General features: G+C 39.1%; 1 protein-coding gene across 1 annotated transcript in view; it reads left to right on the forward strand.

Annotated features, from left to right (window-relative positions):
* Window positions 1-2,122: 2,122 nt before the first annotated feature.
* The window catches only part of OVCH1 (ovochymase 1), a 48,985-nt gene continuing 29,130 nt past the window's right edge, over window positions 2,123-21,977 (forward strand). The window contains 16 exon segments of the mRNA XM_072718792.1: window positions 2,123-2,202; window positions 2,347-2,404; window positions 2,681-2,778; window positions 3,601-3,773; window positions 5,954-6,049; window positions 6,742-6,764; window positions 6,824-6,891; window positions 8,192-8,379; window positions 10,262-10,349; window positions 15,947-16,015; window positions 16,017-16,078; window positions 16,870-17,010; window positions 17,112-17,242; window positions 17,898-18,105; window positions 18,234-18,281; window positions 19,451-19,498. Coding sequence (XP_072574893.1) covers window positions 2,123-2,202; window positions 2,347-2,404; window positions 2,681-2,778; window positions 3,601-3,773; window positions 5,954-6,049; window positions 6,742-6,764; window positions 6,824-6,891; window positions 8,192-8,379; window positions 10,262-10,349; window positions 15,947-16,015; window positions 16,017-16,078; window positions 16,870-17,010; window positions 17,112-17,242; window positions 17,898-18,105; window positions 18,234-18,281; window positions 19,451-19,498 — 1,579 coding nt within the window.

Consider the following 21,977-nt stretch of genomic DNA (forward strand, 5'->3'; position numbering starts at 1 on the left):
TGCTCTCCTCAACTAGCCACAGGTGGCTATTAGCCTCACTGTGACTGAGGAACTAATTTTTTTTTCTTAAAGATTTTATTTATTTATTCATGAGAGACACACCGAGAGAAAGAGAGAGAGAGAGAAAGAGAGAGAGGCAGAGACACAGGCAGATAGAGAAGCAGGCTCCATGCAGGGAGCCCGATGTGGGACTCGATCCTGGGACTCCAGGATCACACCCTGAGCCGAAGGCAGGAGCAAAACTGCTGAGCCACTAAGGGATCCCCAGGAACTAATGTTTTTATTGTAGTTAATACTAGTTTAAAAAAACCTGTCCCACTAGAGTCCACTATAATTGGACAGTGCAGCTCTAGAGCTTCTTACTGTTGTAAGATGTGACGTAATAAGAAGAGAAACACCTTCGAGGTTCGTGAGATAGGAAGGTTTGAGACTGTTTCCAATTTCAGTGCCAGATACACTCTGCAAGCTTTTCATCAAAAGGTGCCCCTTTACCTTCTGTTCCCTTCTGCAATTTCAGGGGTCATTGTCCCCAGCTGCTTCTCACCTGCCTGTGTCTGTACCTGCATTCCCTCCACCTTGCCTGTCTTCTGCTTTCCTGTCCATCTGTCTACTGCCTGCCTGTCTTCCTAATTTTATACCTCCTACCTTAAGGAGATTTTTATTTCACTTTTGCACAGAAGTAAGACAACTGGGCCCGGAAGATTGTTGTCCACCTGAGTTATATTTGGAATGTCCACTGAGCTTTGCCCTAATTTTTTTTTGATGAAACATAAATCCATTATACATGCTGGCTTTTTTTCCCCTCTCCCCACTGCAAGCTACCTATGACAAAAATAATACTTGTGGGGGAAAAAATGCGGGCGTGATCATCTTACCGATGAATTCATTTTAATAATTTTTACAAAATATTTTATTTATTTATTCATGAGAGACAACACAGAGAGAGGCAGAGACACAGGCAGAGGGAGAAGCAGGCTCCATGCAGGGAGCCCGATGTGGGACTCCATCCTGGGACCCCCGGGATCACGACCTGAGTGAGCCCAAGGCAGATGCTCAACCACTGAGCCACCTAGGTGTCCCATTTTAATAATTTTAAACGGCAGATCCTACTGCTTTGGCTCATTCCTCTAAAGCTAATAAGATAGCCACCCAGGGTATCCCTGGGTGGCTCAGCGGTTTAGCGCCTGCCTTTGGCCCATGGTGTGATCCTGGAGACTCCGTGGAGTCCCACATGGGGCCTCCTGCATGGAGCCTGCTTCTCCCTCTGCCTGTCTCTCTCTCTCTCTCTCTCTCTCTCTCTCTATCATAAATAAATGAATAAATCTTAAAAAAAAAAAAAAAGACAGCCACCCAGAACAGGGATGGCAGCCGTAAACCTGATCTTTCATACCCAGTCGTCTAGAAAATTCTTGAATGTCAAGGGCTTCAACAAGCTTCTTAGAAGGAGGGGCAGGACCACTAGTCCCTCCCTGAGCTTTCCAGAGTCTTCTCCCTTCGCAAGTCGGGCCTGCATGCTGCTTGCATGGGTGACCGGCTTCCTCGGGCCTGGGCTTGGGCCACACTCCCGGGTTTGGGACCGAGTCCCCCTGTGCTGAGCCTTCCGGGCCACTGACCACCCTGCTCCGGGACCCGCGCACCTGTGAGGGGCTTCACCTGGCGGCCCGAAGGCGGGGCAACCCGGGGCAGGTGCAGCGCTGCTGCGGCTGGAGCCAGAGGGTCTGCCCCGCGGGGCCAAGGGCGCGCTGGCCCGGGGGCTTCTGGAGGTCAAGGTTGTACGCCCTTGGGCTAATGGAAAAACAGCCCATTAGAAGGGATTTAAAGCCCGATCTCTCTTTTCTGGAATAGCCTGTGTTGTTCTCCAGTATCTTTAATACACCCTAAATTATGTACTGCTCAGCGCCTCCACCCCCCGCCCCCAGAGTAAGACTAGAATGGATCCCAGGGTGGGGTGGGGAGTGGGTGGGGGTGGTGGTGGTGGTGGTGGTGGGTGCACAAGAATTGGCTCCCCTTCCTTCCCCCCTCCCCTGGTCACCCCCTCCCAGTGAGGAGGGTGTCTTACTAGGGCAGCCTAGGCTGTAAAGGGGCGAGGGGGTCTTGAACCAAGTACAAGTTCGGTCAAACAATGGCTTGGTCATGGGAGAGTCTCAAGGGCAAGGATGGCCTGCTGCTGAGTGTGGTATCAGACCATCCCGGCCGGGCCAGGCAAATCTGAAGGTGCGATCTTGATAAAGTGAGTCCTTGCCATTGTGGCCTGGGTGCCTGCGTGCACAACACACGTACGTGCCCTCTCTGCCACACAGGACTGAAGTGTGGGGTCCCTGCGGTTGATGTGCACTGGGAAACCAGGTTCATCCCGGGCACGATCAGTCGGAGAAATTCAACAGTCGGTGAACATCCGTGGCAGGTCAGTGTAAGGAAAGCCTTGATTTCTTAATGAGAAATGGTGACGTTTTCTCTTGCTTCAGCTCTCACAACTCCAGAGGAACGTGTAACTTTTCTCTTGACCCCCAACTCAACCTCTCCGCCAAAAAGCTTACTTCATAGGAAGTATCTTCCTAACCAATTTTATTGGTAACTTAAGACGGTTGTACAAGGAGAATTGATTTCACATGTTTCTGAAGGCGATGGGATCTATGGGGAGATGTATATATTAGTTGTTTGTACTTTTCTTCTTGGGCAGGTCTCCCTAAAATTAGGTGAGGACCTCTTCTGTGGAGGAAGCTTGATCCAAGATGATCTGGTTGTTACAGCAGCAGGCTGCCTGGTTGGTCTCAACCAGTAAGTTGTGGATTTCCATTGCTTATCAAACCTTAATTCATAGCAGCTAAGACGGGGAGATTTGAAGCTCTAAATACCATGGGAGGGTCAATCTCAGCCCCTTTCTGATTTTTTCCACTTGGTCCACCCATTCACTGGCCTTCCTGATCCCCAGAAACTTGTATCCAGCTCAAGATTCCCTGTACTTCCTACTCGACTAACTAGAGACCCCAAAGATCCCATAGATCTTCTATAATTTGTGGAGTTAGTGGTAAGGTGGAGGTGATGGTTACTTGTTCTAATAACATACTGACATCAAATGTTAAATGGATGTTCCAAAGTTTTAATAATCTGAGTTTCAGTCATTAGAAGGGAAAAAATAGATATACCACTTTTAGTATATCTATTAGTATATTTGGTATATTTTACTATTTTTTATAGAAATAACAGATACTTAGCTAGATTGAGAGAGAGTACTAATAATAAGGACAGTTCTAGAGACATCTTTTATATTTTGTTAAAAATGAAAGAGCATATAAGCTGGTAAAAAAGAAAAAAAAAACAGACCACACTTAAATATTTTATGCAGAAAGAGAATTGATGGCAGGGGAAGGGATCACAGAATGTAAACACTGATGGAAACCCATGATTTTTTACAGATCCCTATAATTTATAGGCAATTATGACAGTTGGTATTAATCCTCAATAAAGGTGCATCTCCTTTTAAGACTTAGAAATGCTTTAAGTTACACTAATCACTTTTCATTTAATTACGTGAAACCAAGACAGTCTTTCCTGGGGGAAACAGTTATACTTAATTGCAACATTTTTCTTTGGTTTTAGGAAGCAAATTAAGAGTCTGACTGTGACTGCTGGGCAGGACAACCTCTCTCAGAAGGCGGAACAGGAACAAAAGAATCCTGTCTCAAAAATTATTATCCATCCTGAGTACAGCAGACTTGGATATATGAGTTCTGCTATTGCACTGCTGTATCTCAAACACAAAGTTGAGTTTGGTAAGTAGGGGGAGTTAGCATATGAAAAAACGTAGGAGAAAACTGTTTTACTAACTCTGTACCAGTTCACTTTAATTTTTGTGCATATATCTAAAATAACTAAGCTTTGTTCCTTTTTAAAAGTTTGTTGATAGCCTATAAAAAGCACTGTGCAGGCTATCAGTCCCAGACACAAGTCATGTATACCTGACTTAAGTGCTCCTTTTAAGTGCTCCTTTCTTTTAGCTGGGCTAGATTCTAGACTTACGCTCAGCTCTCACGGGGGAGTTTGGGGCATTTGAAAATGTTCTCAGAAACTTCTTTCTGTCATTATTGTGGACTAGATATCTGACACATTCTCAGCACAGGTATTCTAAGCATTTTTAATAAAAATATTAAAATTCTATTTTTTAAAAATGTGAAAAATAGGGCAACTGGGTGGCTCAGTGGTTGAGCATCTGCATTTGGCTCAGGGCATGATCCCAGAGTCCTGGGATTGAGTCCTGCATTGGGCTCCCCTCGGGGAGCCTGCTTCTCCCTCTGCCTTTCTCTACCTATCTCTCTCTGTGTCTCTCATGAATAAATAAATAAAATCTTTTTTAAAAAATAAAAATGCAAAAAATAAAAGTGTTGAGTGGCCCAAAACAATGAAAGAGCACAAATCTAGAAGAGTTGGCCAGATACTGAAATATGCCACTGCCTTTGAGACATCAAATTGTTAACCTAGAGCTGTAACTGGTCCTGCAAGGACCCTTCATGGGAGGAGGGATGGAGGATGAGAGAGTCTGATTGGAGCCTGCCTTGTAACCCCTGACTTCCCAACAAGTGATGCTTTGAAAGATAGAGGGGGGAAATGCCACATAAAGTGAGGGAATCAGGAAACTTACCTGCTTGAATCTTGTCTCTGATTGGAAGGTTCTCAGAAAAATCTGTAATCATAAGCAAGCCCTCATTCAAGTTTTTCAAGATTTTATTTATTCATGAGAGAGAGACACACAGAGAGGCAGAGACATAGGCAGAGGGAGAAGCAGACTCCCTGTGGGGAGCCTGATGTGGGACTCAATTCCAGGACCCTGGAATCACGACCTGAGCCAAATGCAGATGCCCTCGTTTAGGTTTTATGCTGGAATTCCCATAACCTGTGACCAAAAGAAACTATTGCCCCATTTTTCTATTCTCCTTTATAGAAAAGCTATGAAGCTTCATTTATGGTAAACAGGTTAATATCCTCTCCTCAATTCTCATAGTTGCATGTATTAGGTTCAAGATATCTGCTAGACATCCAGGTCAATCAGACTTTTACCCCCATCACTCCACCAAATTTGCTTTGATCTCACTCACTCCCATGTTGCTAAATTCAAAGGTAAATTCTCAATCCTCTGTCTGTCCTCCTAGCTCTACATCTAATCTATTGTGTGTACTGTTTTTTTCACTATTTTTTTCCTTAATTTTTCCAGCCATTGTGGCCAACTATTCCTCAAGCATGTATAACATGATGCCATTACTGGGACTTTCCATTCTCTTCTTCAAATGATTTCTGCTCAGATAACTGCATGGTTCCTTCCTTCCCTCAGCTTTTTTCTTTCTTTCTTTTTTTCTTCCTTCCCTCAGCTCTTTAAGGCTTTATTCAAATTTCATCTGCTCAATGACTCTTGCCATGACTATCATATGTAAAATTACATTTCCCATGCCATCCTCCCTAATCCTCAGACTTTGAATCTTCTTTACCCTACTCTGATTTTTCCAGAGCAGTTATCTAACAACCAATGAAGTTATTTTATTTATTGTTTGCTTTCTTGCTTCCCCAACACACACTTTTGTATGTAAGGGATTTATCTTTCTGTTAATTCACTGAGGTCTAGAAGAGTGCTTGCCACATAGTAGGACTCAATTACTCTTAGAGAAAACTATCCTTTAAGAACAAGGGTCTACCTGAAAATGTTAGTAGTTTTGGAGGATCGTGGTGGTGTGTATAACACTGGAGCATGTTCTTCCTTGTTTTACTTTATCTGCATTTTTCTAAATTTGCATGAATATGAAATAGTTTTTTTATGAAAGGGGAAACTTTAAAAATCTATGTCAATATTACACTTAGGGAGAAAGCATAAAAGCTATGAAATCAACTGGATGTTATTTTTCCAAATATATTCAACTTGTCTGTCTATGAACCTTATAATTTTCTGTTATTGTTGTTTTTCCAGGAACTGCTCTTCAGCCAATCTGTCTTCCCCAGAGAGATGATAAATTTGAAGCAGGGATTCTTTGCATGACCAGTGGATGGTGCAAGATCTCAGAGAGTAAGAGGCATCAAAAGGATATAATAATAGCTCTTCTAGATTTCTTTGCCCATGAAAAGCAGGAATTAAAAAAAAAAAAAAGAAAGAAAGAAAAGCAGGAATTTTATTGGCCACGAGTAATACATTTACCCTATTTTGGTTTTGTTTTCTCCCCCTGAGTTATGATCCAGTGAGAATTTCTGGTTGTCTTCCCCATAAAAATGACTATACTTAAGGCTCTACATAAAACTTCTCCTGCAGCCCATTTTGGTTAGGTGTGTCAGAAAAAGAAAAACAATGGTAACTATGACAGAAGAAGAAGAATACAGTAAAGGGATATTCAGTAAATAGTAATAATCATAAGCTTGCTTGTCTTTAATATTGTGATTTTTTTACAATAAAGAATTTCATAAAATACTACTTTATTGACTAAAGTTTTCCCTCTTAGGGAAACTTCAAGTATATGATCAGAAAAGATACAGTTGCCTATGTTACCTTTAGAAATCTACCAATTTTTTTTACAAAATGTCATATATCTGATTTTAGGAAAGAATATAATTCACACCTTAAAAAGTGACTTCCATGTTGTGATTAATCATATTTGAAGTAGTTTTATACTTGTAGTGTTCTTACTGATTTGTTTCAGTGACAACTGTTGACTGTTGACTAACAGTTGACTAACTGTTGACTAACTGATCAGTCTGTCTCCATAGCATCAGAATATTCAAACATCCTATAAGTTTTCATTCCACTTTCATTCCTTTTGTTTTTTTGTGTGTGTGATTTTTTTTAAAGCCTTTAATGCAGAACACAATGCTCACACAGAATTTGACCAAAGATGGCATAGCTATAGTAATTGTTGGGTAAAACATGTGAATGACCTCCCAAGGCTGACACAGCAACTTACAAAGAAGACTGATCCTCACAAGATAGAGAGTGGAAAGAGAGACCAATTTGGGAAAAGCAGGAGTTTTAAGTTTTAGATGGAGAAGATAATATTCTTGGAAAGACATTTTCTTTTTTAAACTGGAGGAGCAAGGAGTCTTTATTCTTCCCCAACAAATAGCTTGAAACTACTATAGGAAGCTCCCTAAAATTATCTGTTGGAAGAAGTTTTGACTTCTGTTCTAGGGATGGAGGGAGAAAGGGGTGGTGATAACAGGACAGGCACCAGAAAGAGTTTCAAAGGGAGGAGATAGAAATGTTTAGTGATGCCACTTTCTAAATTGGAACACAGGTAGATTAAGGATGCTTTATCTTATCTGCATCCTTGAGAAATAATCATTTTTTGGATTAAGGACTCAATTCTATGCCTTTTTGAAGAGGGTTTAGTCTGACACAGAATTGACACATTTTCTCAAAAAAGACACATTTTCTCAAAAAAAAACACATTATTATGAAGGATTTTTAAATTGATTTTTTTAAAGATTTTATTTATTTATTCATGAGAGAGAGAGAGAGAGGCAGAGACACAGGCAGAGGGAGAAGAGGCAGGCTTCATTCAGGGAGCCTGATGAGGGACTTGATCCTAGGACCCGAGATTACACCCTGAGCTAAAGGCAGACACTCAACCACTGAGCCACCCTGAGGCATCCCTATTGTGAAGGAGTTTTAAAGAAAGGATTAAAATTATGGGTTCTTTATCCTCTAGTCTGAGAGCCAACAGTCCTTTACATATAGCCTCTGGGACAAAATTAGGCTTCCTTTCTATTCTCAGAGTCTGAGAATAGAACTTTCATGAACTTTGGGACTCTATTCACTGGTGCTATAGGCTTAGATATGACCCAGTCTCTTATAGCGATTATAGATGGCAAACTATAGTAGAAGTCTGTATCTGTAAATTCCTCCTATTCCTTCCACTGGTTTGGAATGTACATGGTTGTTCCCCCAAGTAAGTAGGGGCAAGAGAGACATTGTTAGCTTGACAAGATTGCAGGCAATAATTAGAAGGAGGTTACATCTGGGCAAAAAGACTATACCTCGAAACTAATGTGAAGAGACAAAAAGATGGACAAAATATATATATAGACAGTAACCAGTGGGCATGTATACCTCTACTACTTCTCTCTTTGAGATGAGTGCTGTTGTGTGTGGGCCTGCCTGCTAAAACATTTTAAATTTGTGAATATTTTCAAGTTCTTTTCTTCTTCTGTTCTATAAAAGGGAGACTGGAGGTCCATTTGTTTGTAGAAGAGACAGTGGAATCTGGGTCCTTGCTGGGATAAGTTCCTGGAGAGCTGGTTGGACTAGAGATTGGACTTCTTTAAGAAAAAACCATAGAAGGGCATCTCTGGGCATTTTCTCCAAGGTGTTTGAGTTGATGGATTTTATCACTCAGAACATATGCACAGGTAGGTGTAATTTCTGCCAACTCATTCTTCCTCCTTTCATTCTAAATCAAAAATTGATCATGTTTATTACAAGGGTAGTTACTCTGATATGTTGCAGATATAACAGAACTAAGCTCTAAAAGCACGAATGTGTCTGGTTTTCAATTCCTAATCCAATGTATATGAACTTAAATCCCTAAAATCATGTGAACCGATATCTTTATTTCCATCTATCTATCTATCCTGATTTTATTTATTTATTCATGAGAGATTAAGAGAGAGAGGTAGAGACATAGGCAGAGGGAGAAGCAGGCTCCCTGTGGGGAGCCCAATGTGGAAGTGGATCCCAGGACTCTGGGATCACACCCTGAACTGAAGGCAGACAGATGCTCAACCACTGAGCTACCCAGGTGCCCCAATATCTTTCAACTTAACTTGAACTCAACTTGGACATAACCTAAAGCTTCAAGTTTATGTTCGTGTAGATTTTCATGAAATATGGATCATTTTTTTGTATTTGTAAGGTTTAAAAAATAACCTTGAGAAAGGATTCTTTCTTCATTGATCCAGTTGACATATCTTTTTCTTCTATGCTAGTTTAGAGCACTTAAAATAAATTACTCCTCTCCCATTTCTCTCATACACCTTTGGTAATTTTATTTGGCAACAGTGGGAAAAACAAGAGAGGCTTTGGAGAGTTATTTTTGTTTTGCAGCACTAAAAATCTAAAAATCTAGATTAGGAAAACAAATGTGAGTCTAGAGATGCCAAACCCATCCTCAAGGAACTTTCCTACTAGTTGGAAAGACAAAGGAGTAAATTGACCATTGTGACAAAAGGTGAAGTGCGGTTGTGCCCTGAGAGTTGTCAGAGCAACTAGGAGAGATCTGAGGGGCTCAGTTCCGAGGGACCAGAAGGTTTGCCAAGCAAGGGGGCAGCCACTGCAGAGTAGAGAGTTGTGAAGTTACGTGACTTACAAGAACAAGCAGTTTGGTACAAGAACCAATTTCTTCAAGGTCAGGGCCCAGAGCATCAGAACATAGTGTTCTCTCCATCCCACCAGCCCTCCCTCATTGTAGTCTAAGAGCAGCGACCTCACCGATGATTTGAGAAGCACCACTGTCACTGGTCCAACTGACCACCAGAGCTACCTCTGGCTAGAGCAGGCTCTCTACTCCCTCTCATTTAGGCTTTAGAGTGAAAGTGTCCTGTTCATTGTCATTACTGCACAGGGAAATTCTCTCCTGGTAGCAATTCTATTCAGTTTTCATCACCTGGAAGAGAAGGTTAAAAAGATTAACAAGCCCTGAACAAAGGTTAATGATAACAGTATTTTCAAAGGGGCAGTGAAATCAGCCAGTCACAATTAATTCTACAGTCAAGTGAATAGCAGAATGGGATGGTTTATTTAAATAATGCTTCCTAAACATCATCTAAGCTTCTCATCCCATAGTTGCCTATTTTTTCCTTGCTTCCAACAATTAAAATGTAACACTGGAATCTGAAATTTCTGAGTGCATGATAGAGACTTGCCATGTCATTGCTAAAATTTGTGTCTTTTTACTTTAGTGTTTTTATACAAAGGTATTTTATTATAACCCAGGGTATCCCAGTGAGAGATGGAGGGAAAAGCCATATTAGTTCCATATACTATAAATTTGAAGACTCAGTGTGACTCATGATTTCAAAAAACTGGATAAAGAAATGTTAAATCTGAAGAACTCGGATAAAGAAAAGAACATTATGATTTAAAAATTTTCTCAGCAAAGTCTGAGGTCATAGCATCTAAAAACATGCATTCCCATAAATATAAATTACATAGCTTCAAGCTAACTGTACCATATGTCTTGAAATTCTGTTCATAGCTGAGGTAAATAATCAGCTTTTTTCTACATTTTGAGAGCTTGTGAATCTCAAGGAACAGTGTTATTTGGAGAAAATGGGAAAATTCATTATCCCCATTCCAAAGAAGGCAGCTGTTCTCGTAATTGGTATGTATCCAAGGTAGGAATGATTCTTGGGATCCCCCCAAAATCAAGCCATTTAAGGGGTTATATTTTGGCAATTTTATCTAGTATCTATTTCTCAAGCTGATTGACATAAAAGTCTATATATTTCATCTGATATTTTCTGGTTAGCAAGTATTTGCTGACTGGTATTTCTGATACCCCCTAATACAGATCGTCAACACATGAAGTATTAAGACTGGAGCTTACCTGAATTGATGTATTCAAATATCCATCATTAACAGCATCTGGTAGTGAGATTGTTATGGGAATTTAGTGATTAATCCTTTCCTACTTATTTCTGTAATAATGGTAATATTTTGTTAAGTGTTGCCTAGAAAGTAGACAATAGCTCATGATCTATAAGCTTCAGTGTTTTTAAATTTTTTCTACATAACTTGTACTCTCTATGGCTAAAGATCTCTTTAAGCTTTAGAAATAAATTTTGCAAGTATTTCACTTCCTCAAGTGTCGTAAATTAATTTTAAACCTCGTACGAGCATTGAAAGGTATGCAAAGGTAGATCACAGTTCTATGAGTTATTATCTGGAAAGAAGAAAGAACTGGACAAAAAGAACCATACTATAAAACAAGATCAAATAAGCTTTATAATCCACATTGCTCAGGTATAGGGTGATTTTATGGGAAATAGACTAATTCCTGTTACAGTCGTTTGTGCAGTGTATTTATTGTATGGCTGCAAGAGATTGAGAATAGGAAATGTGTTAGTGAAGGGGGTAGTATTGACCCAGGCATTGAAGGATAGTTACAATTTTGAAGCTCATAAAGTCTTTTGTAGCTCTAGTATCTAAGATATTGCAAAAAAGATCATCCAGGCAGGAGGAATTACATGTAAGCACTCTAAGGAAGGTAGAGAATATTATGGTTGCTCAGAGAGTGTGTGTCACAGACCTGCTGGAGAGCAATATTAGCATAAATAAGAAGTGGTGTAGCAGCGGACAATGAAGATAAAACTTCTGGTTAGGTCTTAATTGTAGAACACCTTAAATTCCATGAGAAGCAGCTTAGTTTTTTGCCATAAGCAATGGGAAGCTAAAATGGTGGCAAGATTATAATTTATAAAATGAATGTGTAATGACTGTAAATGTTTGTTGTAAGTATAGAGGGGGAATGGGGCTTAATTGAAGCCCATATTTAAATGGCTTAAAAGTCTAAGTTGACTTTCTGTGTATCAACCTAGTAGTAATATAATACCAATAAGGTGTTTGCCATATTTGATTAAACTTTTAGAAAAATAGCATCTAGAACAAGAGTGAGAGTTCTGTTTTATTAGAGTTCTGGGTAGCGGGAGTGGGAAGGTTCTCCAGGTATAATCTTTAGAGTGGGACATCGATAAGCTGGAAACTATCTGAAGGACAGTAGCTAACATGGAAAGAAATTTGAAACAATATCTTGGGAGGTAGGATAGAAGTAACCAGGAGTTTTGATCCAAAGACTTGAGAGGAGGAAGGAACCTACCTGAGGAGCCACTATAGAGGCAGAATTGGACTTGTTCTAATGAAGTGCAGAGCTGAGAATAAGGGTAGATATTAGGAGGAAGCAGATTTCAATCAAAATAAAGTAGTTTCTAACTTAAGAGATGGCCTTGCTCAGAAGTAATGAATTTCCTTTATAAGTAGGTATTTGAGAAGAGCATGGGTGGCTATGGGTGAAGTTCTAGAAAGCTTTGATGCATTGGGTTAAGGGACATGCAGATGACAGCCAGTTTATCCTCAATCACAGAGAACCTGCCATTCAACTTAGACAATGAAGTATCGAAGAGATTTCTGCAAGATAGCCTTTCAAGGCAAAAGGGCGTATCATAAGTGTTAGATATTACATTGTCAAAATGAGGTCAGATAAAATGCCTTTGGATATGGCAGTTCAAAATTTAGTAGCTAATTCAGTAGAATTGCAGGATCAGGAGCTATGTTCATAATTGACTAAGTGATTGTTGAAGACTTGGTATCTTTCCTTCACCAAGTAGTCAAAACATTTTTATCAAAACTTTAAGATGTGTCAGGCACTGTTGTACGTGCTAGAAACATAGCAATGAATGAAACAGTTGAAATGATTCCTTTGTGGTGCAAGATGGAAAGTGGAGAGTGGGGATAATACAAATAATTTTATAAACAATAGTAGGAAATGGTAAGTGCTATGCAGAAAAACACAAGAAAGACGGATGGTGGCGCAATATTAGAGAAGATGGTCAGGGAAAACCTCACTAGAAAGATGATATTTGAACAAACACTTGAATAAGATGAGGGAGGGAATCCTATGGGTCATCTTGGGAAGAAACATTCTTTGCAGAAGGGATGTCACGTGTGAGAGAGGAAAACTTTTGGTATATTTGGGGAACAGGTTGATCAGAGTGCTAGAGCTGAGTGGTGGGGCTGCGGGGAGGGGGCGGTCATGGTTAGTATGATCAGACTTACAGGACCTAAGAGGAATGTTGGATTTTACTGTAAGATGTGTAGCTAGCAGAGGATGTTGAGCAGACAAAGAACATGATCTAACACATTTAAAAAGGATCACTTTGGGTGTCGTAATGGAAATAGACATTAGAAGCGCATGGGTGGATCAGTGGTTGCCTTTGATTCAGGTCATGATCTGGGGTCCTGGGATCAAGTTCCACATCAGGCTCCCTATAACGAGCCTGATCTCCCTCTGCCCATGTCTCTGCCTCTCTCTCTCTCTCTCCCTCTCTCTCTCTCTCTCTCATGAATAAATAAATAAAATCAGAAAAGAAAATAGACATCAGATGGGAAAGACCCAAGAGCTGAAAGACCAGTTACTGCAATAGTCCAAGTGACCATGTTTGCAATCATGGTGAAGTGTGGTGAAACCACAGGATTTGATAGTAAATTGAAAATGTGGATCTTAAGAGAGAGAGAGACTTATGATTAATGTGAGAGTATTTGACCTGTTGGAGGGATGATGCTGCTATTGTTTTCAATGAGTTAACAGTGAAGGGAAAGATGAAAATGGGACCTGGGTAGTAGGACAGGGTTCAAGAGAAGCAGGGTTTTTAAATTTTGTTTGGTGGGGGATGAGTTAGGACTGTGCTTATGAGGGGAAGAGAGAGTAAGGGATGTGAGTCAAGAGAAATGCGTAAAAACATGAAGGAAGTTTCATCAGAACACAACAAATAAAGAAGGTTTAGCTTTTTTTTAATTTTTATTTTATTATTTTATTTTTTAATTAATTAATTTATTTTTATTTTTTTTAGAAGGTTTAGCTTTGAAAATGAATAATTACTTTCCTGGAAAAGCAACAAAAAAATTTCAGGTTACCTATAGAAAAGTCAAATAAATTTATACTAAATGTCTTTCTATTACTTATAAGGTTTTAGTTGCTTCAAGTTTAGAGGAGGAGGTCGAGATTAAATAGTTAAGATTTATAATAGCATGTAAGGACTAAAATAAAGTTGTAAAATTCATTATTATTTTATGTATCTGTAAATGAATTAAAAAAAACCCAAGATTGGGAGATTGCCATATAAAGATAAGACACCAAGGGCTATACCTTCAGTGTAAAGCTAAATAAGGCACAGGCCCACTCACTTGGAAAGTCACATGCCTCAACCTTGACATTGGGTGTAGGGAGGAAGGGGTAAAAATTCTGAGAATTTGAATCATAAGCTAATACTTATGCAGATCTATAATCTAAAATTTCCACCACCAGTATAGTTTGAAACACCCCAGGCAGAAAAATTAAGTAGCAACAGTTGATAGTGCTCCTAGGTGACTGGCCCAAGATAATTCTTTTATGGAAGAATCGTTTCCATCTAAGTCTAACAGAATCGTAAGTAATTGTAATTAATTGTAATTAAAAGTAATTGTAAGTAAGACCCTTCTGATTTTAGAACCTTCAAATGTGGGGGGGAAATGTGCTTTAGAAGTGTAATAAGATATGGAGTCAACTTGCATACTTAGTGATTTCTCCATTATGCTAAGGAGCCTTGAGAATGGTAGAAGGATTAATTCCAGATGGAATTAATTAATGGTAAGGTAGAAACGGATGATGTGAAGAAGGAAGAAGTCATACAGTTTCTCCAGGCCTATCTTTATTCTGCTAGGAGGTAGCTAGATTCTTAGACATGGCAGATGCAGGACACTCAGTGGTGTCCCTCCTTCCAGGCCCATGGGAGACATTGCATTTCTTAGGGACTAGAACAGTTCCTGGCATGCAATAATGCTCAATAAATATTTGATTAGGTAAATCAGTGCTTAATTTTGGTACCCCTTTCTCACTTAGCTTGACTAGACTTCAGAATCCTTTTTAACACAGCAGTCACCAACAATAAATCAGGTGATTTGAAATCTGTTTTCTATCTGAGACAGAGATTTTGAGGTAGCAAATTTGTTGAACAGGAGAAGGTTTACCTTTGGGGCCATAAAGTCCAAAGTATATTTCTCATTATGTGTGAGGTGTGATGAGTCTTTTAATAGCATGACAGTTTTCTTATTTGGCGTAGGAGGGAGTAATTTCTCCCTGCCCACTTCAGAGGGGATAACACATCTCAAGAAAGATGATAAGTGTGGAGTGCTTTTTCAATTGAAGTGTCTTAAAAAAAAAGTGAGCTTTATAATATTTTATACAGCTTATTGCTCTCTGAATTGAAGTGTTTTAAGAGTGATTTTTAAATAATATTTTAGGCAGCCTCTTTTTACAGCGATGTTCAAGATAATGGACTTAAGAAAGCAAAGCAGGGAGTTTCTGGTGAAAGGAGATATTTAGTAAGTGATATTGCATTTGGTTTTTAAAAACTGGGCATTAAAACATTGGGTAACTCCTGCAGTCCTGAACATTATTATTTAGAGGGCGGTGAGACTGTTAAGAGGTCTAAGGTGGTTGATAGAGACTGTCAAGTTCTAGAAGTTTGTTCTGACAGGTTAGACTCCAGGCCAGATTGCTTTGCACTTGGATGAATGTGAGACAGGGAAGATGCTGAGGATTTATGGCCTGCTGGGGTTTCTTTTCTTTAATAACATGAATTTATGTAGGAAAATAAAGGCAGAGTTATGTGTTAAATCATGTAAGACTACTTTCGGAATGTTTAGACATGTTTCTAAAGATGTTAGTAAAAGGTCTACAGCTGACCTTTCTGGGAGGTAGAGACAGGACATTGCAACCGCAGGGACTATGACCCAGGCTGACCTTGGAGGATGTGGCTGGTTGGCATTAACGTATGCAGCACGGTCAATCCATAATTCATGATCCATAATTCAACTTCTGGGTGAACATTATGAATTTTCCATAAGACTATTAACTTAGAACGAAGAGATGAATCTTAGATTCTTCAATTTGTAGATCAAAATTGTAGCACTTTATAACTGAATGAAAGTCAAAGGGTGGTTTCTGGCAATTCTCTAATTAACTCCTCTGTTTGTTGGATAAATGGCGGCAATTTGAGCATAAACAAATTATTCTCACGTTAAGGATTTCCATTGCCTTTTATCTTCTAATAGCCTTTAAAATTTTGTTATTGGTGAGTTATGGGCTAAAGCCCAGATACTAGATCTTATTTGTCACACTTGATTGTGCCATTTATTGTACTTTCTCTGCCTTCCCCTATCTAGCTTATGTATGTGGAAAATAATGGTACCAGAAGATAAAATTATCCTGATAAAATTTAGAAGCTTAGTCATGGGACCATGACTATATATCTTTACAATCAAGCAGTGGTGTGCCTATTAATACGTATGCTACATGTATTGTTACTTGTCATGTTAGAGTACCTAAACAACCAAAGATGTGCAAAGGGACCTGAATCGAATTTGTGCCCATAAGACATCTTATCTACTGTCCCTTTCTTGATGGGGTGAGTGTGGGTGGTGGGAGAGAAACCGATGATCAGCATACTGACTGAGATTTCTCTATCCCTTTCTCAAGTTCAATGACAGTTTTGAATGACATTGGTCTCAGAACTATATAAAAACAGGGCATCCCAGGTGGCTCAACAGTTTAGCGCTGCCTTCAGCCCAGGGCCTGATCCTGGAGACCCAGGATCGAATCCCATGTTGGGCTCCCTGCATGGAGCCTGCTTCTCCCTCTGCCTGTATCTCTGCCTCTCTGTCTCTGTCTCTCTCTATCACTCATGAATAAATAAATAAAATCTTTAAAAAATAGAATAAAAACAGTCTCTGCTGTAATGAAATTACACTTCAATGAATTAACTAAAGATGTACCATAAAGTAGGAAATGACCTAGCATAGGAAATGTGGTGATTCAGAAAAGGTAAGTTCTTTGTTCAGTGGGTATTTGGGAAGTTTTTAAGAACTGGACTTTGAGTCAGGCTCTAAAGGATGAGTAGAATTCAGACATGTGAGACTGAGTTTGAGAAAGCAAATGGAATACAAAACCATTGACAGAGTGTGGAAAAATGAAAGTAACCACTAAAGAGTTTGGTGTGTTGAGAACAGAGTCCTTGGAAGATAATATTAGGAAAATAAATAGAAGTTTCTGCCATTTTAATTCTATTTCTATTTCATTTCCTTTTAAGGTAAGGTCTGTGGAGGCATATTGCCCTCACCGTTGCTGAAGAGACCAATGAGGCCATAGTTAACATTTGTTTCTAAGATAGAAAACAGCGACAGCAGCTTTGAGCTGGCCTTTACTGCTGTACAGAAGAACTCAGAAGCAGGTATCTCAAATATTTAATTCTCTGACATGTTTATTCGTATGGGGGTAAGGAAGAGGGAATGTCTCCAACCATTCACTTTGAAGTCCCCGACACTTCCACAGGTTCAGGCTGTGGGAGTGTGGCCATATTGGTGGAAGGAGGGACAATTCACTCTGCCAATTATCCTGACTTGTAGCCCACGAATGTAAGGTGTCATTGGTTCATTCGTGCTCCAGAGAAACACATTATCCGGGTAAGCAACTAGGGGAGCTCTTCACTTCCTCAAGAGCTTAGCTGTGTTGGTTAGGCAGAGTTAGTGCATCTGGACTAGGAAACGGCCACTATGACCAGGAGCTTCTATTTGCCATGTATTTGTGAATCTAAATATGGATCTACATGGGTTGTTGGAAACATTTCAGCAGTTTAAGACAGTGCAATGAAAAGTACCCCCCACCACCACCCTGGGCACCTGGGTGGCTCAGTGGTTGAGGGTCTGCTTTTGGCTCAGGGCATGATCCAAGGGTCCTGGGTTTAAGTCCTGCATCAGGTTCCCCGCAGGGAGCCTGCTTTTGCCTCTGCCTGTGTCTCTGCTTCTCTCTGTGTGTCTCTCATGAGTAAATAAATAAAATCTTAAAAAAAAAAAAAAAAAAAAAAAAAGTATGCTCTCTTCTTTTCTAACTCCCATCCTGCCTCCTGGTGGCAAACACTAGTAAGTATCTCGAGTATCCCTAGAGAGAAATGCTGAGCCCTTATGAACTTGCAGATATTTATATGGCTTCACAGTGCTTTTTCTATTTAAAAATATCCCAAAGATCTTTCCAAATGAGTCCACAGAGCTTGTTTTAACAACTGCATAAAAATTATATTGTGATATTCCATAACTTCTGAAGCCAATTCCCTATTTACAGACATTTAGTGGATTTCCAGCCTTTGCCCATACCGACAGTGCTAGTACAATCCTGTGTCAGTGTTTTGGGGCACATGTGGATGTATGTAATTCCCAGAGGTGGACTTTCTGTGTCAAAGGGTTTGTACATTTAAACCTCATGGTCATTGCCAAATTGCTCTCCAAAGAGGCTGCAATTACTTACACTTCTATCAGTGGAATACGAGGGGGTAACTAAGGGCCTGTTCATGTGCAGAGGGAAGCTTTAAAAGTTTATCTCTTCTGTTCCTTGACTACTTCTCTGGTTATGTTTCTAATTTGTACAGTTGGAATTTGAAGGTTTTATTACTGAATTTAGCCAAAACTGTATTTATGATTTACGGTGATCCAGAAAAGGAGCCTGAGTTAGGTGGGTAACATTCCATCTGAAAAGCATGAGAGCAGTTACAACACAGACTGGCCTCCTTTGGTGCCACAAAGTCAAAGGGGAATAAGGATTTCTTATTCTGGAAACTTATGTGTCAGAAAACCTTAGCTTTAACCCATGAGCCAATAATGGATTCGCCAGTAAGGTTTTTAACAGAAACATGCAAAATTTGAAGAATGTTTCAGAATATTTGGAGGATGAACTTTTCCCACAGTAACACTGAGTACGTTTTGGGCAGTTATTTAAGGTAGCTTTTGTTTTGACACCTTTCTGTGTTAATTTCTTCAATTGCTGATATTTTTATGTCCAAGAAAAGTAACCAAAAGAAGAAACCAAAGCTATAATTTCTGCTTAAATCTTAAAAGTTAATTTTTGTTTTTTTGGTTTTTAAAAAAGATTTTATTTATTTATTCATGAGAGATGCACAGAGAGGCAGAGGGAGAAGCAGGCTCCCCATGGGGAGTCCTATGTGTGGTTCAATCTCAGGACTGTGGGATCATAACCTGAGCCAAAGGCAGATGCTCCACCAAAAAGTTAATTTTTGGAACTAAAACTTCAAATATACTTTCAGTTTTGGCCTACCAATTTATTGAGTCTAAAAATTATCCCTTCCACTTGTGTAGTCATTTCCTTAATACCCACTATTTGTTCCTTAGCTAAGTGTTAGTGTGGGTCAGAGACCAGAAATATAGGTTGGTCGGGAATGTTTGTTTAGATATTCAAGGCAGGTAAGTGGAGGCATAATCCCCTCATCCAGCAGAATGGGACCTGTGTTGGGTAGGCTTTAGGTGAAGCAGATTTCACTTTCACCAAGTTTGGGATTTTCTTTAACTCACCTCTTCTCATTGCGTGTATTAATCATTGAAGTTTCTATGCATACTAAAGCTCAGATGTCTTTTTCCTATCTGTAGGGTGTTCTTTTTTTTTTTTTTTTTTTTTGTAGGGTGTTCTTGTGTGCGATAAAACTACAATACGTAGTATCTTGAAACTAGTTTAATTGCCTCATGAAATGGAAAAGTGTGCCTACAAACCAAAGTTGAAGAAAACTAGAATTGTTGGAAAAAAATTAAACAGATAATGTTTTACCTCTGTTTTCTGATTTTTTAAAAAAACGTATAACTGTAAATCAAACTTCCCTAAAACTTTGATGGCTAAACTCTGTGGAATCTTGAATCCTACTCCAATATTCAGTCCTAGTAACATGCTGAATGAGAATTCATTTTATTTATTTATTTTTTTTATTTTATTTTTTTGAGAATTCATTTTAAAAGTGATGGTGAGAATAACTTTCAGGGCTTCGAGGCTGGATTCACCTTTTTGCTCTCATGTGTATATATAAGCACTTGCACAGTAGTGATTTTTGCTTGTGAAATAGTTATACAGAAGATCACTTAGCCATGTGTACCTGAAATTAGGGTGCTTGAATCACCTTGATGGCAAAATAAAAAAAATTCAGATTCCTTCACCCCACCCTGATGGGACCCAGGAATCGTGCTTTCACAAGAACCTCAGGTGATGCCAAGAAGCTACATCCACTAAATGATCAAAAAAGACTCTACACACCCTATATGGAAAGTAGATAATTTAGATGAGAGAATGTAATTCAGAAATGAGATAGACTGTTTTGGGATGTTTCAGGGTTTTGAAGGACCAATAGTTTTCTAGTCATTCTAGAAAACAAAGCAACCTTACTTAGACAAAAGGAATATCACCTGCAAAGACCCTACTGTGGAAGAGAATGGTTGATGTACAAAAAGCTGAAAATAATTCAACATTGTTCAAGTTTTGGAGGGAATGAAAAGGCAACTGTTAGATCATGATGGATTCAGGGCATTCAATTTTCTGTACCAGAGTGCTAGGATAGCTAGCTAATATTTATTGATTACTTGCTCTGTACCAGGTATCAGCTATACATTTCTCATGCATTATGACATTTATTCCTCCTTACAAACATAAGAGGTTTATATATTGCTCTCCTTTTCACAGTTAAGGGACGAGAGATTGAGTAGCATTTCTCAAAGATGCAAAGCTGCTAAGAAGTGGAGCCATGATTCAAACCTTGGTAGTAATGTGGAAGATAGAGATTAGGGGTAAATTTCCATGCAGGGAGTGTAGTAAAGAAGTCATTGTGAGAATTTATTCTAGATCTATTCCCTAATTAGATATATTCTGGCAAAGGTAATATATGAAGGAGAAAAATTCCAACATGATTTTTGGACTCTTGTGTGAGTGGCAAATGGATGGTAGAACCACTAAATGATACAGAGAAGCATAACAAGACCATCTTCATTGTTGAAATCATTTGGCTCCATTTGAGACAAGTGGGGTTTTATGAGCTTGTGGGAGATCCAGATGTATATATCTATCTAGCAATCTTAGTTCTAGAATTCAGAAAAGAGACTTAAAGAGAGAAATGTGGAAGCCCTATATATACAAATGAATAGTAATAAGTTTATAAACAGCGTCTTGTAGAATATCTTTCAGGCTGAAGGATAGGATCTTAGAAAAAAGACTGAAATTGAGAAGAGATGGCCATAGATGATGTATCAAGAAGATCAATAGAGTGATTTCATGAAGCCAAGGAAGGAAAAAATCCTTAAGAGTCAGATACATGAGGAATATTGAAGAATATATAATAAATCACATCTATGGAACCTGGCATTTAGCATTGGAAAGATAGTATTAGTGAAATTAACATTAGAGTGGTTTTATGAGGGGGATCCCTGGGTGGCGCAGTGGTTTGGCGCCTGACTTTGGCCCAGGGCGCCATCCTGGAGACCCGGGATCGAGTCCCACGTCGGGCTCCCGGTGCATGGAGCCTGCTTCTCCCCCTGCCTGTGTCTCTGCCTCTCTCTCTCTCTCTCTCTGTGTGGCTATCATAAATAAATAAATAAAATATTTTTGAAAAAAAGAAAAAAGAGTGGTTTTATGATTGACCAGGGTAAGCAAGTAAGGTCAGTGGGTGTAGACTGCTTTAAATATTTTCAGTTGAAAAAAAAAATGTTTCCTCTATAAACTTTCTAAAGCAAGTTGGATCAATATCACTTCCCAAAATCAATCCTGTAAGAGCTATTCCATATGGTGAGTTGATGGTCATGTAGTTACAATCTGTTTAATCTTTCTTTCTTGAAAAGCCTCATTTTACATTGATATAACTCCACAGTGAAGAAGAATGAATTTTATATTTAGATCCATGAAACTTCCAGAATCTTGTTTGGGTTTGTGTATAGAATCACAAAATAGAGGGAAGAAGAAATAAACTTTATGTTTGGAAGAAAGGGGTACAGAGAGCAATCCTTTGTCCTCATCTATACCTGTGAAACTTAATATTTAAAATATCCTCCTAGACTCCATATTTAATATGATTACACATTTTTAAGCAAAAGGAGAAAACAAAAGTTTTTGTTTTGTCTCATTTTAGCATACAAATTTTAACTTGTAATCTGAAGTATGTGGTCAAAAACTATGATTTTCCATTGTTTGATACCATGTATTGAATATGGTCTAGCCGATGGGCTGTAGTAGAAAGTGGTACAGGGAGTTTTAATAGGAGAAAATGTCTGCCTCTTATGGGGAAGCCAGTCTCCATGGAGAAAAGAACAGTGAGCTAAGTCCAGTGATAATACAGACAAGAGAAAGGCATTTGGATGTCTGAGTGCATTTGGTATGTTTGAA

The sequence above is a fragment of the Vulpes vulpes genome, chromosome 8 (genome assembly GCF_048418805.1).
Source record: "Vulpes vulpes isolate BD-2025 chromosome 8, VulVul3, whole genome shotgun sequence".
Taxonomy (NCBI): domain Eukaryota; kingdom Metazoa; phylum Chordata; class Mammalia; order Carnivora; family Canidae; genus Vulpes; species Vulpes vulpes.